Genomic DNA, 17,134 nt, shown 5'->3' on the forward strand with positions numbered 1-17,134 from the left:
GGAAGGAGAGGGTGGGAAAATTGAGAAAGTAGCATTGAAATATATATATTACCATATGTAAAATAGTGGAAATTTGCTTTATGACATGCGGAACTCAAATCTAATTCTCTGTGACAACCTAGAGGGATAGGATGGGGTGGGAAGTGGGAAGGAGATTCAAGAATGAAGGCACATATGTACACCTATGGCTAATTCATGTTGATATATGGCAGAAACCAACACAGTATCATAAAGTAATTATTCTCCAATTAAAAATAAATTTAAAAAATGAATTTTAGATTTTGAAAAGTATATATACTTTTTCTAAGGAAAAATTGAATGCTACCACTAGCTTCATACTCACCATATACATTCTTTAATTAATTTATTTTAATGGGAGGCTAATTACAATATTGTGGTGGATTTTGCCACACATTGACATGAATCAGCCATGGGTGCACATGTGTCCCCTATCCTGAACCCCCCTCCCACCTCCCTCCCCATCCCATCCCTCTGGGTTGTCCCAGTGCACCGGTTTATACAGAATGAAGTAAGTCAGAAAGAAAATCACCAATACAGTATATTAATGCATATATATGGAATTTAGAAAGCTGGTAATGACGACCCTACATGAAAGACATCAAAAAAGACACAGATGTAAAGAACAGACTTTTGGATTCTATGGGAGAAGGTGAGGGAGGGATAATTTGAGAGAATAGCACTGAAACATGCATATTACCATATGTGAAATAGATTACCAGTCTAAGTTCACCACACACATTTAGCACACAATTTTTTCCTACTTTGATGAAAGCATTTTGAGAGACTGACACACGGTTTAAATCTGAACATGATATATTTCTCCTTTGATTGGTTTGAGTTTGAAAAAAAAAAACATATTTGTAAGGAAAATATGTGTCTTAATTTGACGACTTATGTGTGACTTGTTTCTGATTTTTTTTCTTAGGGGGATGTTTCTGGATACCATTCTCCCCTCACGTGATGATAATGGCATTCGTCCAGCAATTGGTCAGCGAACCCGCTTAAGCAAAGGAGATATTGCACAGGCAAGAAAGCTGTATAGATGTCCAGGTACTGCACCACCCAAACTCAGAAGCATAATTGAGTCTGATAGTGCTTTTCCAGATGAACGAGCCACAATTAACAGTGGTTTACTTGTCTCTTTTCATGCTGGCGAGTAACTGAGAGGTTTAGTTCAAAGTTACTAATCATAAAATGGAATAGAAGAGAAATCTGGAATACCCATTGGTATAATTCAAAACAAATTGATAGAAATAAAATTTCAAAAGCAGGGACAGTACGCTTTATTTCTTTTAATATAATGAATAAAAAAGAAAAAAATAGTTGTTACTAAATAGTTGCATGAGTTCATAGTCAAATTATGAACTTCCTTGCCAACATAACAAGAATATCCTTTATTTCAACTTCAAAATTCGACCCTGAATGATCTTTTCTAGCAAGCAGTATCATTAACAGTATATAAATTTAAATTTTATTAGGTGGAATTTATAACTTCGTTGCAAAAAACAAAGTAACTAATCATGTTACTAGTGAGCTACTAGTTTGTTTTTATGTTTGTTAATATGTTTGCTAGTTTGTTAATATGTTTGCTATTAGATACGTTTGTGAAAAAAGATTAAAGAGAGGTCTTAATAACAATGTTCCAAGGGAACACTAATGCCTTACTGGTCTAAAAAAGAAAAGATAAAGCAATTATACTCCAATTAAAAAAAAAAAAAAAAAAGATTCTGCTTTCAAATTGGAATTTCTTCATATCGTATGTACCTCCTATATATGCAACATGCTTTGAAATAGCCTATATCAAAGATACATGCTTAATTTTGCTTAACACAGCATTTTCAATTTTTTTGTTGTTATTTATAGGAAACTAATACCTGTGAAGTTCAGTTTTCGTTCCAGATACTGATATCTTAAATAGTAAAATAGTGCTAAAAGCATTAGTTGGCTGCTCTTCTAGTAACTTATACAGACATTCAGGATAGGATGGGTAAATTAATCATTGAAGTTTTACATAGATTCCCATGTTTAAATTTTATTTATATATATTTAGTTATTGAAAAGTTATATTAACTAAGTTTACTGTGATTACTGGCACCAGTCTAGGAAACTTTCTGATTGGGTAGCTGATTCATTCACAAAATGTCATATATGCTCATTGACATATGGAAATGTCCACGTGGGGCAGAGAATGGTCTTCATCTTCCCTTTATCCCAGTAGTCGGCAGTCTGCTGGTGAAAGAGATACTCACTGGGATGTATGAGTGGTGTTGTGTCTTTATAAATAACTCATTTGTTCTCTTGCTCTCTCTTTTTTGGGGGGCCTTTTTCCCTTGTGACTCCCATTTTCTAAATAGATTCTCCACTTATTTGATCTAATTTTAGGATTACTTCCCCTTTTTATTTCTAAACTCCTGATACTGAGCTCTTCTAATATAGTTTCTGGTCTTTATTTGCATTTTCTCTTAATATAGTTTTTCTATAGTGCCATAACCTTTTGGCTTATACTTCATACCTATACCAACTGTCAACCCTAATACTCTCTTAGTAAATCTAAGGTTCTTTTTTAGTTATAGAAAATCTGTAATTCCTGATACAATTCCCTGAAATTTCAAAGAGAATATCACTTATATGTGTTTATATACAGTTCTTGGCTCAAATATGTTGCCAACATGCAAAAAAAAAGAAATTAGTCACTTTCTCATTTGTTCACAGACCCATTTGTTCATAAAACATTTCTTAGTTCAGTTGATAGTACTAGACACAGATCATTCCAAGTCAAAACTGTGGAGGGCATTCTCTCTTCATTCCTTTTTCTGCCACGCTTCCCACAACTAATCAATCCTGCTGCCTTCTTGGTATCTATCTCACATTCTTGAAGTGAATCCCCTATCCTAGGGATCCTCACCTTTTGTCTGGATTACTACAGTGCTTTCTAATTAACCTATTCCCTCTATTCTTACATCTCTTTAGTTCTCTGGCCATACTACTTTTCAAGTGGCACTTCAATATGCAGATCTTACTCTGCTTATTTTAGCATAAAGACTGGTTTCCTTTCCCCTTGTCTCTTCCCCAGCCTCTTTGCTAGGTGTTTCACTTACAGCCTAGTTTCTCCCTTCTACTTCATCCAGCACCTGACACTACAGTGTACTCACCTCCTGCTTCTTCCTCAATCCAGAAAACTCCTACTGACTCCTAGCCAAGTCCTAATTAATATTCAGGATTTAGCTTCTGTGTAACCTCCTACTTAAAAACTAACTGATCTCCCAGGATTCCCGTGGTAGTAAATGCCCTATTTGCTCTGGCCTTCATGTCTTATTCCTAAAACCATCAATTCACTTGTCATTTCACAATTAGAGTATAATCTTTAGGACTGGAAGTAGACTTTTCCCTCAGGGCATTTTGTTGTTGTTTAGTCACTATGTGTCCAAATCTTTGTGACCCAATGGACTGCAGTTACCAGGCTTCCCCATCCTTCACTATCTCCTGGAGTTTGCTCAAACTCATGTCCATTGAGTCGGTGATGCTATCCAACCATCTCAGTCCCCTGCTGTCCCCTTCTCCTCCCGTCCTCAATCTCTCCAGCATAAGAGTCTTTTCCAATGAGATGGCTCTTCACATTACATGACCGAAATAATGGAGCTTCAGCTTCAGCATCAGTCTTTCTAGTGAATATTCAGGATTGACTTCCTTTAGGATGGAGTGGTTTGATCTCTTTGCAGTCCAAGGGACTCTCAAGAGTCTTCTCCAGTACCATGATTCAAAAGCATCAGTTCTTCAACTCTCGGCCTCCTTTCTGGCCAAACTTTCACATTTATTCAAGACTACTGAAAAAGCATAGCTTTGACTGTATGGACCTTTGTCAACAAAATGATATCTCTGGTTTTTAATATGCTGTCTAGGTTTGTCATAGCTTTCCTTTCAAGGAGCAAGAATCTTTTAATTTCATGGCTTCAGTCACTGTTAGCAGTGATTTTTGGAACCCAAGAAAATAAAATATGTCACTGCTTTCCCATTTTCCCCTTCTATTTGCCATGAAGTGATGGGATCAGATGCCATGAAAGTGAAAGGGAAAGTCACTCAGTCATGTCCAACTCTTTGCGACCCCATGTACATTCCATGGAATTCTCCAGGCCAGAATACTGGAGTGGATACCCTTTCCCTTCCCCAGGGTGTTTTTCCAACCCAGGGATCAAACCCAGGTCTCCCGCAGTGCTGGTGGATTCTTTACCAGCTGAGCCACAAGGGAAGCCCAAGAATACTGGAGTGGGTAGCCTATCCCTTCTCCAGTGGTTCTTCCTGACCCAGGAATTGAACCGGGTCAATCTACTGCATTGCAGGCAGATTCTTTACCAGCTGAGCTGTCAGGGAAGCCCCAGGGGCTTCCTGAAGTTGCTACGATCTTAGTTTTTTGAATGTTAAGTTTCAAGCCAGCTTTTTCACTCTCTTCTTTCTTTCACCCTAATCAAGAGGCTTTTTAGTTCCTCTTCACTTTTTGCCTTTAGAGTGGTATCATCTACATATCAATTAAATATTAGGTGCTCATAAGTGGTTGCTGTATGAATGAAATTGTTGCTTTAATATGTGAAAGGTACTACACCAGATATTATGGCCACAGAGAAGGAAGCACAGATTATGCACACAAATAGCCAATCATCTGTGCAATTCTCCAGACAATGTTATTTGTCAAGGAAGTAAATCTCATCAGTAAAGGATGCTAAAGCAGTTCTGAGAGGGGGGCCTGAACTGAGCTGCACCGTGGAATGAGGAAGACTTCTTGGAACTGGTGTCGGACTTGGCAAGGGAGTTACCGTTGAAATATATTTTAAAATATTTCAGTAATTAATTTCACCATTATGACTCAGATGACAGGATTTCTTTTAACATTTCTTACCTTAAAATCATTTTAAATCTATATTTTATTTATTACATTTAAAAGTTTGAGAGAGCAATGGATGTATGAAGTTGATTAGGTAGTGCTAAGTTGTTTAGATATAGTTTTATTTCTTCCCATACTCTAGAGTTTATCAAGATTTTGAGGGAAGAGATTTATCTACTACAAGTTATTGTACTTTTTTTGAGTTAGTAACATTATAAAGATATTCTTTAAGACTATTGAAAAGTTATTCTCAATTTTTGATATCTGTTGGATATTACAGACATTTGCCACAAAAAATATCTGTAGATGGGAATACAAACAACTGTAAATCAGTAATAATTTCTCTGCCACACACAATCCAGGAAGCATTTATACAATTCAAAAACAATTTTCTATCTTGGAAGGTAAAGCATACATGAGAACCATCTGTTGCAAAAGTGAGATGGATCATAAAATATTTAGAAGTTTACTCTTTATTATTATTTTTAAATTTTGATGAAACACATATAACGTATGTCCTATTAAAAAATTTTATTGTACAGTACAGTGCTGTCAATTATATACACATTGGTATACAGCAGATCTCTTTAGAAATCTCATGAGATATTTGTCTTTTTGTTTATGCCTAGCCTATTTCACTAGAATTATGTCCCCAAGGTTCATCCCTGTTGTAGCACATGACAAATTTCTTTCTGTTTGAAGGTTGAATAATATTCCATTGTATGCATATACCATGTTTTATTTATTCATTCATCCAATGATAAGACAGTTTGTTTCTATGGCTGCTGTCAGTAATACTCAATGAATATGTGAGTGTACATATTTCTTCAAGACTTTGTTCTCAATTGTTTTGCATCAATACCCAGAAGCAGAGTTGGGTATAATTTGGTAGCTCTATTTATTATTTCTGAGGAAACTCCACATTGTTTTCCATGGTGGCTGCACCATTTTGCATTCCTAACAGCAGTGTAAAGTGGTTCTCTATATCCTCACCAACACTTGCTATTTCTGTTTCTTTGATAATGGCCAACCAGCCATTGTGAGGTGATATCTCATTGTGGTTTTGATTTTCCTTTCTCTGATGATTAGTGACATTGAGCACTTTTTTCATGTATCTATTGGCCATTTGTATGTCTTCTGTGGAGAAATGTCTATTCAAGTCATTTGCCATTTTAAAGTTTGGTAACTTGGGGTTTGTTTTGTTGTTTGTTCGCAAAGTTCCTTCTGTGTTTTGGATATAACCCCTTATGAGATGCATGATTTGCAAATGTTCCATTCCAAAGATTTCTTTGATTCTTTCCTTTGCTACACAGAAGTTGTTTAGCTTGCTGTTGTCCCCCTTGTCCATTTTTACTCTTATTACCTGTGCTTTTGGTTTCATATCTAAGCAATCATTGCCAAGACCTCTGTTATGATGTTTTTCACCTATGTTTTTCTTCTGGGAATTTTACAAACTGGGGTCTTACTTTTAGGTCTTTAATCCACTTTGAGTTGATTTTTGAGGATAGTGAAAAAACGGGTTTGATTTTATTCTCTTGTATGTGTATATCTAGTTTCCCTAACACCATTTATGGAAGAGCCTATCTTTTCACCATTGAAAAGTCTTAGCACCCTTGTCAAAGATCCCATTTTACTGTTTAGGTGTGGGTTTATTTTTGACTCTTTATTCTGTCCCATTGGTCTATATGCCTCTCTTATGCCAGTATCATACTTTTAATTACTGTAGATATGTAGTATGTTTTGAGGTTAAGAAGAATGAGGCTTCCAGCTCTGTTTCCCCTCTCCGCCCCCCCCCCAACTCAGGATTGTTTTGGCTATTTAGGATTTGTGATTCTATATGAATTTTAAGACTTTTCCTCCCATTTCTACAAAAATATGCCACTGGGAATTTGATAATGATTGCACTGAATTTTAGAAATTTATCCATGCTTTGACTAGGATAGATAATATTTTAACAGTATTAAGTTTTCCAATCCATGAAAACATCTTTGTGTCCTTTACATTTCTTTTATCAATGTTTTATAGTCTTCAATGTTCATGTCTTTTGCCTCAAGTTTATTTTGCCTCTTTCATTCCTAAATATTTTATTACTGAGGGGGGTTTCTTATAAACAGAGTTATTTTCTTAATTTCATTTTCATGTTGTTCATTGATAGTTAATGGATATACAACTGAACTTTGTGTGTTGATTTTGTATTCTATAATTTTGTATATTCTCTTTATTACTTCTAACAGTATTTTTTTTTGTCTGTGGAATCTTTATGATTTTGTACATATAAGATCATGTCATCTGCCTAGAGAGATGAAAATTCAATTTGTGAATTGTTTTACTTTAGAATGATTTTTATTAGGAGACTGATGATAATTTTTCTTTGTATATTTATGCTTTTTTTTCTCTTAGATAAGACTGGGGTTTTTTTAGCTCAAAGATACATTGTAAAAGTTACACCCACAGTTTTCCTACCTGTGTCAGAGGTATCTTAAGTGTTAAATAGAGGGCTTTGGGCATAACAATACTTGACCCCTACAAAACAACTTTATGAAATACATATTAATAAGAGCCACTTTAAAGAACAGAAAACTGAAGTTGAAGGTTTTGAGACTTGCTTGTATGACATAACAAGGGATTATGCCGTGAGTCAAATTTCTCTCTTATCATCCATATACTAAATAGATTTCTGTGTAAATGAGGAGACTATGTATTTAACTTAGTGGTGCCATCATTTCCATGCTAATTTTCCTTTAGTTGTTTTAATTATAAAATTAGTTTTTATACCTGGACATGAATCAACAAATGCCCAGGGAAATTTATGAAAATCTTCTGAAATAGGAATCAGGTAGCCTGGGATAGCCACACGCACTGAGGGAAATGCACAAATGATTACAACTTGGCAATTGGTGTCCACAGTTCTTGCATTATAAGTAGGTGCTATGTGATACATTTATTAGATGTTTGAACTATATTCTTTTTTTTTTTTGAATTTCAGAGAGCTGTTTTATTGTTTTATCAGTATAATAGTTTGTTTACATGTGTGAGTTAATTGTTTTAATTCCACTTGAGGAAATCCAGTACCAACATTCTATGTAGCTTAGAATTACAGAATTTATTTTTAAACTGCTATAAATTATAGGTATTTTCATTGAAACACACTCAATTCCCCAATGGCTATTTAGCACCTAAACTGATCATAATTAGAAACACATCAGTTGCATTAATAAATCTTCACAAATTTTCATTTTTCTAAGGGGTCTTATAATGTCATATTTATCAAGTATCCTTAGATGATTCATGGAAAGTGTTGATTACATATTTTTTACCTTTAGCATTTTTCTTTTATTCTCAAGTTGCTTTTATCTGCCTGTTTATCAGAATAAATATTGCTTGCTCTTATTTTAAATTTATTTTGTTGTACAAGCATTATTTGTTGTTGTTATTCAGCCTCTCAGTCATGTCCAACTCTTTGTGACCACATGAACTGCAGCATACCAGGCTTCCCTTGTCCTAAACCATCTCCTGAAGTTTGCTCAAACTCATGTCCATTGAGTCTGTGAGGCCATCCAAGAATCTCATCCTCTGTCATCCCCTTCTCCTTCTGCCTTCAATCTTTCCCAGCATCAGGGTCTTTCCCAATGCGTCAGTTCTTCGCAACAGGTGGCCAAACTATTGGAGCTTCAGCTTCAGCATCAGTCCTTCCAAAGAGTATTCAGGGTGATTTCCTTTAGGATTGACTGGTTGGATCTCCTTTCTGTCCAAGGGACTCTCAAGAGTCTTCTCCCTCATGACAGTTCAAAGGCATCAGTTCTTAAGTGCTCAGCCTTTTTTATTGTTCCAGCTCTCATATCCGTACATGACTATGGGAAAAACCATAGCTTTGACTATGCGGACCTTTGTAGTTAATGTCTCTGTTTTTTAATACACTGTCTAGGTTTGTCACTGCTTTTCTTCCAAGGAGCAAGCGTCTTTTAATTTCATGGCTGCATAAATATTTATATCATATACAACTCTTTTTACATGTCTATTTTATGTTTTCCAAGCTATTATTTTTGTTTCTTCATTTAAATCAAGATATGCAGAACCATTTATAATGTATTGGTTTGATGAGACAAGAGTTCATCTGCTAGAGTTCACCTGCTGGCTCTATAATATGGTAATATATCAGGTTTTATCTCAGTTTTCTTCAGAAGGAAGGAGTTATTCTTTCAAACTGTTAACTTAAAGTTATTAACATCTTTATATAAATATTTATATAAACTAACTGCTGTATAGGAATTCTTCATGAATTAAGGGTACTTAAATCAGCTTAGATTCATTTAACTCAGATCATGTCTTGCAAAAGCAACAAGACAGTCCATTGTAGAATGCTTCTGACTACAAACCTTGGCTGAACCAGTGAGCTAATTATCATCTGATCTTGCCTTTGTTGAATTGGCCTATAGATACTAGTCATACAGATCTTGAGGCTGTACAGTTGACTGTTTGCTACATCAGATGACTGGTAATTACTACCAAGAAGTGAGATAGGGGCTGTTGGTTGTTTGGTTGTTTAGTCACTAAGTTGTGTCCAACTCTTATGACCCCATGGACTGTAGACTGCCAGGCACCTCTCCATGGGATTCTCCAGTAGATAGGGGTAGTAAAAGGAAAATAAAATTGCTTTCCCAGAAATTTCTACTTATAATAGGCAGAAAACAGAGAATAAATAAATATCTATATCTCATTGGAAAATCTGTCTTCCATAATGTTTTATGTTTCAACTTATTCCAGTTTATTTTGAAAAAAAAAATCATTGTGTGTCATTTTGGTACCACTTTTATTGACTATTTATTCATTATTATTTAAATTTTCTTTTTCCCAACTTTGATACAGTACTCATTATTAAAATTAACTTCCCTCTACACCAAATATAATAATAGAATGTTTCATGGAGTCCCAGAATCACATCGAATAGATACCCACTGGATTCAAACTGAGTATAGGTGATGTATAAGTTGGCTATTTGCTCCTTGGGAATGAATGAGAAATGTTTCCATGAGGAAAAATTTTATGGTTCTTCAGGTTATTTATTTCATAATCTTGTTATATGTTTAGCTATAGCAATCCCTTTAAGTATACTGAAATTCTAGTAAGAAAGACATTTTAAAAAAATTACTTATAAAGGAAAAGTGTTTTATAAAATACAAATATATATCCTTGTCTAACACCAAAAGACTCAAGATTCATTTATGAAGCAAGTGTCTTTTATAAAAAATAATGGATAATTTTATCTTTTTCATTAAAAAAAATCAAACATATGTTGTTTTTTCTTTCTTTCAGCATGTGGAGAAACCCTGCAAGAATCCAATGGCAATCTGTCCTCCCCAGGATTTCCAAATGGCTATCCGTCTTATACACACTGCATCTGGAGAGTCTCTGTGACCCCAGGAGAGAAGGTGGTTTATCCCATCAAGGGTTCTCTCTCTTTCAGTTTTAAATGCAAAGGTTCCTCTTCTTTCAAATATATTTTACTTTGTTTTGCATTCTTATTTGATTAATTGAATAGCTCAGAAAACTTATGATGGGTATTATGCAAGCTCCAGGAATTTTTTGAAAGAGATAATTTTAAAAGAATTAGTAAATGATCTAAAAGGGTTGACATAATACAAATTATGTTCTCAGATACAATGGAATTAAGTTAAAAATCAGTATCAGAAAGATAACTAGAAAAATCCCACACATATTAAAACTGGGAAATATATATCAACTATCCCATTCATTCAAGAAGAAATTGTGATAAAAATTAGAAATCATTTTCAATTATAACAAAAGTACTGAGAATTCCAAGTCTGTAAAATACATGTAAAGCATATTTAGAAGGAAATTCAGAAACTTATATACTCATATTAGGAAATAAAAAATACTCCAAACTAAAGAGATAGATATCCATATAAAGATGCTAGAAAAAGGAGCAATAAAATAAATGGAATAGTACATAAAGGAAGAAATAAAAAATAAATTTAAAAACATGAAACTATATGGTACAAAATATGGACAATGTTGGTACTTTGAAACAATTTAGAAAATAGAGAAATGGATGAGAAGAGATCAAGAAAAAAGAATAACAGAGAAAGCACAATTATCTAATAATTAGCATAAAATGATTATTATAACCATAGATGCTTTAGACACCAAAGAAACATTTTGAATATTATGCCAATAACTTTGAAAATGTAAATGAAATGGGAAAATTACTACAAAATATTACTTAGTCAGCTCTTATTCAAGAAGAAATTTAAAAATTTGAATGTTTCTATAACCAATAGAGAAATCAAATTACTGTTTATTTGAATTATTAGTCAAAAAAATTTTTGACAATGAAAACCCAGGCTAGATGGTTTCATGAGTAAGTTCTACCCAACAACCCAGTAAGAAATAAATATGGTCTTACATAAAGTCTTCCAGAGAATAAAATAAAAATTACACTCTACTGTTTATATGGTTAGGGTTTCCAGTGTGGCTCAATGGTAAAGAATCCACCTGTAATGCAGAAGATGTGGTTTTGATTCCTGGGTCAGGAAGATCCCTTGGAGAAGGAAATGGCAACCCACTCCAAGATTCTTGCCTGGAAAATCCCTTGGGCAGAGGAGCCTGGAGGGCTACCGTTCATGGGTTTACAAAAAAGTAAGGCATGACTTAGTCACTAAACACCAACAACAATTTATTTAGTTAGCAAAACCTGATAGCCATCCTGATGAAAAAACAGTGTAAGAAAGGAAAATTTTAACCCAGACTCACATTTGAATATGTATGTAAAATCCTCCCCACATTACCAAAACAAATGCAAATATCTACGCATGTATATGTATATACGTATCTATCTATAATTATATAAGTACCATATAAAGTATATTACTATTACTATATATCTCAAAAGCAAATATATGCATGGATATGTGTATATATGTATTATATATCATATATATATATATATATATGTTTGTGTTTACATGTATGTGTACATACATATAAGCACCATTAAATGAGTATCTCAGTTAAATCAAGAAAAAGATCTATTAGTGATTTAACAGCAACAACAAACCCTGAGCAAATTAGGAAAATAAAAATATTTCATTAATTTTATTAAGAAAATCAACAAAAGCTAGTGCAAGTACCATTGTCATTGGGCTTTCCTGGTGGTTCAGATGATAAAGAATTTGCCGGCAATGCAGGAGACCTGGGTTGGATCCCTGGATTGGTAAGATCCCATGGAGAAGGGAAGGGCTACTCACCCCAGTGCTCTTGCCTAGAGAATTCCATGGACAGAAGAGCCTGGCAGGTTACAGTCCTTGGGTAACAAAAAGTTGGACACGACTGATTGACTTTCACTTTCCTGTTCACCATTATTATTGGTGACATTCTGAAAATATTTCTTTTGAAATAGGTAAAAAATCAAGTGTGTCCACCAGTTTCCCCAACCCTTTTTAAAAAAGGTTTGGTAGAAGTTGTAGCACATTAAGGGAAGAAAATGAAATTATACATATAAGGATTAAAAAGGAAGATGTAAACTTCCCTTTAGCAGATTGTTTGTTACAGAATTTTAAATTACTGAGAAGTGAAATAAATAAATAAGTTAATTTCTAGATTCTTTCTTAAACATCTTTCCTGACCAAGATTTTAATGATTGCTTTTTAAACGTTGTTAAATGATTTTTGTCCTTTGTTTTTCACTAATTCATCTGGAATGACTCAAACACACTTTAGTTTCAGTGAAAATGAAAATGCAGTTAAGGAAAAATCTGTATCCCTGATAATTGAGTGGTATTATGAGTATAATGGGTATGGAGTTGTGCAGGATATTACTTTCATTCTCTGTGTTATACAATATACCTATTTGTTTATTAAACTTTATACATAGTAGTTTTTATGTTTTAATCCCATACCATAATTTGTTCATTCTCCCTTCTCTCTCCCTTTTGGTAACAACAAGTTTGTTCTTACAATGAAAATTAAATGAAACTTTTGTGTGCATAAATAGATTTTACACATAAAAAGTTATAAAATACTTGTAGTACATGAATGCACATGTTATTCTTTATAAAGTTATTTTTAATTTAAGAATTATGAGTCTATGTTGTAACATAGTTATAGGTGTTCATCAACTTCTACTTATAGTCTTTGAATAAGCCCTTGAAAATATATTGTGAAAATCATTCAGTTCAGTTCAGTTGCTCAGTCGTGCCCTACTCTTTGTGACCCCATGGACTGCAGCACTCCAGGCCTCTCTGTTCATTACCAACTCTTGGAGCTTACTCAAACTCATGCCCATTGAGTTGGTGATGCCATCCAAACATCTCATCCTTTGTCTGTCCTTAAAAACATACTGAAGAGTAAGATATAAAAGTAAATATAGCTTCAGATAAAGTTAAAACTCTACATAATTTTTTTCATCCTTTCTATTTGTTCTTTTTCCTTAATTTTTTTGGAGTCTGTTTGATTTACAATGTTGTGTTAGTTTCAGATACATAGCAAAGGCAATCTGTTATACATACATATATATATATATATATATATATATATCTCCACTCTATTTTAAGTTCTTTTCCCTAATAGGACATTACAGAGTATTGAGCTTCCTGTGCAATACAGTAGGTCCATACTAGTTATCTATTTATACATAGAAATGTGTGTCCTGCTGCTGCTGCTAAGTCGCTTCAGTATGTCATTCCTAATCTCCCAATTTATCCCTCCTCCCTTACCTCTCAGATTCAGTTCAGTCGCTCACCCATGTCCAACTCTTTGTGACCCAATGGACTACAGCACGCCAGGCTTCCCTGTCCATCACCAATTCCCAGAGCTTGCTCAAACTCATGTCCATTGAGTCAGTGATGCCATCAAACCTTCTCATCCTCTATCGTCCCCTTCTCCTCCTGCTTTCAATCTTTCCCAGCATCAGGGTCTTTTCCAATGAATTAATTCTTCACATCAGGTGGCCTAAGTATTGGAGCTTCAGCTTCAGCATCAGTCCTTTTGATTTCAGTGTCTTTTGATTTCATGGCTGCAGTCGTCACTGCCCACAGTGATTTTGGAGCTCAGGAAAATAAAATTTGTCACTGTTTTCCCCTTCTATTTACCTGGAAGCGATGGCACTGGATGCCATGATCCAAGGTTTTTGAATGTTTAGTTTTAAGCTAGGCTTTTCACTTTCCTCTTTCGCTCTCATCAAGAGGATCTTTAATTCCTCTTCCTTTCTGCAATTAGAATGGTATTATCTGTATATCTGAGGTTGTTGATATTTCTCCCAGCAATCTTGATTGCAGCTTGTGATTCACCCAGTGTGGTATTGTACATGATGTACTCTGCATATTTTCTTGGACTTCAAAATCACTGGGCATGGTGACTGCAACCATGAAATTAAAAGACACTTGCTGCTTGAAAGAAAAGCTATGACAAACCTAGATAGCATATTAAAAAACAAAGACATCAATTTGCTGACAAAGGTCCACATAGTGAAAGCTATGGTTTTTTCAGTAGTCATGAATGGATGTGGGAATTGGACCAAAGAAACAAAGAAAAGAAGGCTGAAGCCTGAAGAATTGACACTTTCAAATTGTGGTGCTGGAGAAGACTTGAGAGTTCCTTGGATTTCGTGTAGATTAAACCGGTCAATCCTAAAAGAAATCAACCCTAAATATTCATTGAAAGGACTGTTGTTGAAGCTGAAGTTCTAATGCTTTGGCTACCTGATAGGAATAACTCTCTCACTGGAAAAGACCCTTATGCTGGGAAAGATTGAAGGTAAAAGGAGAGGAGGGTGGCATACAATGAGATGGTTAGATAGCATCACTGACTCAATGGATATGAACTTGACCTACATACAAGTTTCTTAGCAGACCAGTAAGGTGGTCTGGTATTCCCCATCCCTTTAAAATTTCCCACAGTTTGTTGTGATCCACACAATCATAGGCTTTAGAGTAGTCAATGAAGCAGAAGTAGATGTTTTTCTGGAATTCCCTTACTTTCTTTATGATCCAGAGAGTGTTGACAATTTGGTCTGTGTTTCCTCTGCCTTTTCTAAACCCAAATTATACATCTGGGCATTCTCGGCTCAGGTACTGCTGAAGCCTAGTTTGAAGGATTTTGATCTTAACCTTGCTAGCATGTGCAATGAGCACAATTGTACAGTAGTGAACATTCTTTGGCATTGCCCTTCTTTGAGACCGAAATTAAAACTGACCTTTTCCAGTCCTGTGGCCCTTGAGTTTTCCAGATTTGCTGACGTGTTAAGTGCAACACTTTAACCAAATTAACCATCTTTTAGGATTTGAAATATCTCCCCTGGAATTCCATCACCTCCACTAGCTTTGTTTGTAGTAATGCTTCCTAAATCCCATTTGAATTCACACACCAAGATAGTTGGCTCTGGGTGAATGACTACACCATCATGGTTACTGGGTCAGTAAGACTTTTTTGGTATAGCTCTTCTGTATATTCTTGCCACTTCTTAATCTCTTCTACTTCAGTTCAGTCCCTACTGCTTCTGTCCATCCTTGCATGAAATATTCCCTTGATATCTACAATTTTCTTGAAGAGATTTCTAGTCATTCCCATTCTACTGTTTTCCTCTATTTCTTTTCATTGTTCACTTAAGAAGACTTTCTTATCTCTCCTTGCTATTCTCTGGAACTCTGCATTCAACTGGGTATATCTTTCCCTTTCTCCCTTGCCTTTCCCTTCTCTTCTTTCCTCAGCTGTGTGTAAAGCCTCCTCATATCACTTTTCCTTCATGCATTTCTTTTTCTTTGGGATGGTTTTGGTCACCACCTCCTTTACAATGTTATGAACCTCCATCTATAGTTCTTTAGGCACTCTGTCTACCAGATCTAATCCTTTAAATCTGTTCATCACCTCCACTGTATAATCATAAGGGGTTTGATTTAGGTCATACCTGAATGGCCTAACAATTTTCCCTACTTTCTTCAATTTAAGGCTGAATTTTGTAGTGAGGACCTCATGATCTGAGCCACAGTCAGCTCCAAGTCTTGTTTTTGCTGACTCTCTAGAGCGTCTCCATCTTCGGTTTCAAACAATGTAATCAACCTGATTTCAGTATTGACCATCTGATGATGTCCATGTGTAGAGTTGTCTCTTGTCATGTTGGAAAAGGGTGTCTGCTGTGACCAGTGCATTCTCTTGACAAAACTCTGCTAGCCTCTGCCTTGCTTTATTTTGTACTTCAAGGCCAAACTTACCAGGTATTCCAGGTATCTCTTGACTTCCTACTTTTGCATTCCAGTCCCCTATGATGAAAAGGACATCTTTTGTTGGTGTTCACTCTAGAAGGTCTTGTAGGTCTTCACAGAACTGGTCAATGTCAGTTTCTTCGGCGTTAGTGATTGGGGCCTGGACTTGGATCACTATCATGTTGAATGGTTTGCCTTGAAAATGAACCGAGATCATTCTGTCATTTTTGAGATTGCACCAAGACTCTTTTGTTGACTGTGAGGGCTTCTCCATTTCTTCTAGGGGATTCTTGTACACAGTAGTAGAAATAAATGGTCATCTGAATTAATTCAAATAAATTTAAATAAATTATATTCAGATTAGAGTCTACGTATAAGCCACGTTGTATGATAATTGTCTGTCTCTGTCTGACTTACTTCACTCAGTATGACAATCTCTAGATCCATCCATGTTATTGCAATATACATGATTTTTTAAAACAAAGCATTATAGAATATGGAAAACTTTGGAATGAGGTTAATCAAATTAAATCAGTTAGTACGAGCAAGATTATATCTGGAAAAAGGTTCTCCTATCTAATTGCAGTACCCATAACATTGGCATTTAAAGTTTATCTACTTTTCTTATATGCAGGATTACTAATAAAATGGTATTTTCCAAAATGTTGCAAAATAGGAAAAAATAAACAAATCTATCATTTTTTCTAATACATTTTTAATATTGTTTACAATGATAAGCAAATTTATTGTTACAAATGGTGAACGAAACATACTTATCTTTCTTTCTTATATTTTTATTATTTTCTTTCATTTAACGTTTATGTTCATTCTGATTTTCTTTACTTCTTTGCTTTTTATTCATTTTTTTGAGTTATTGTAGATTTACAATTTTATATTAGTTTTAGGTGTACAGCATACAGTATTTTTGCAGATTACACTCCCTTAAAATTATTAAAATGTAATGGCTACCATTCTTTATGCTGTACAGTATACCATTTTTGCTTTCTTTTATATGTGATAGT

At 34.7% G+C, this 17,134-nt stretch overlaps 1 protein-coding gene across 5 annotated transcripts in view; it reads left to right on the plus strand.

The window, feature by feature from the left end:
* TLL1 (tolloid like 1) overlaps positions 1-17,134 on the plus strand; it is a 343,253-nt gene that overhangs the window by 178,417 nt on the left and 147,702 nt on the right. For all 5 annotated transcript variants that reach the window (XM_043483925.1, XM_043483909.1, XM_043483934.1 and 2 more), the window contains 2 exons: positions 947-1,071; positions 10,211-10,326. In XM_043483925.1, coding sequence (XP_043339860.1) covers positions 947-1,071; positions 10,211-10,326 — 241 coding nt within the window. The remainder of the gene's footprint in view (positions 1-946; positions 1,072-10,210; positions 10,327-17,134) is intronic.

Source organism: Cervus canadensis, chromosome 1 (assembly GCF_019320065.1).
Source record: "Cervus canadensis isolate Bull #8, Minnesota chromosome 1, ASM1932006v1, whole genome shotgun sequence".
Taxonomy (NCBI): domain Eukaryota; kingdom Metazoa; phylum Chordata; class Mammalia; order Artiodactyla; family Cervidae; genus Cervus; species Cervus canadensis.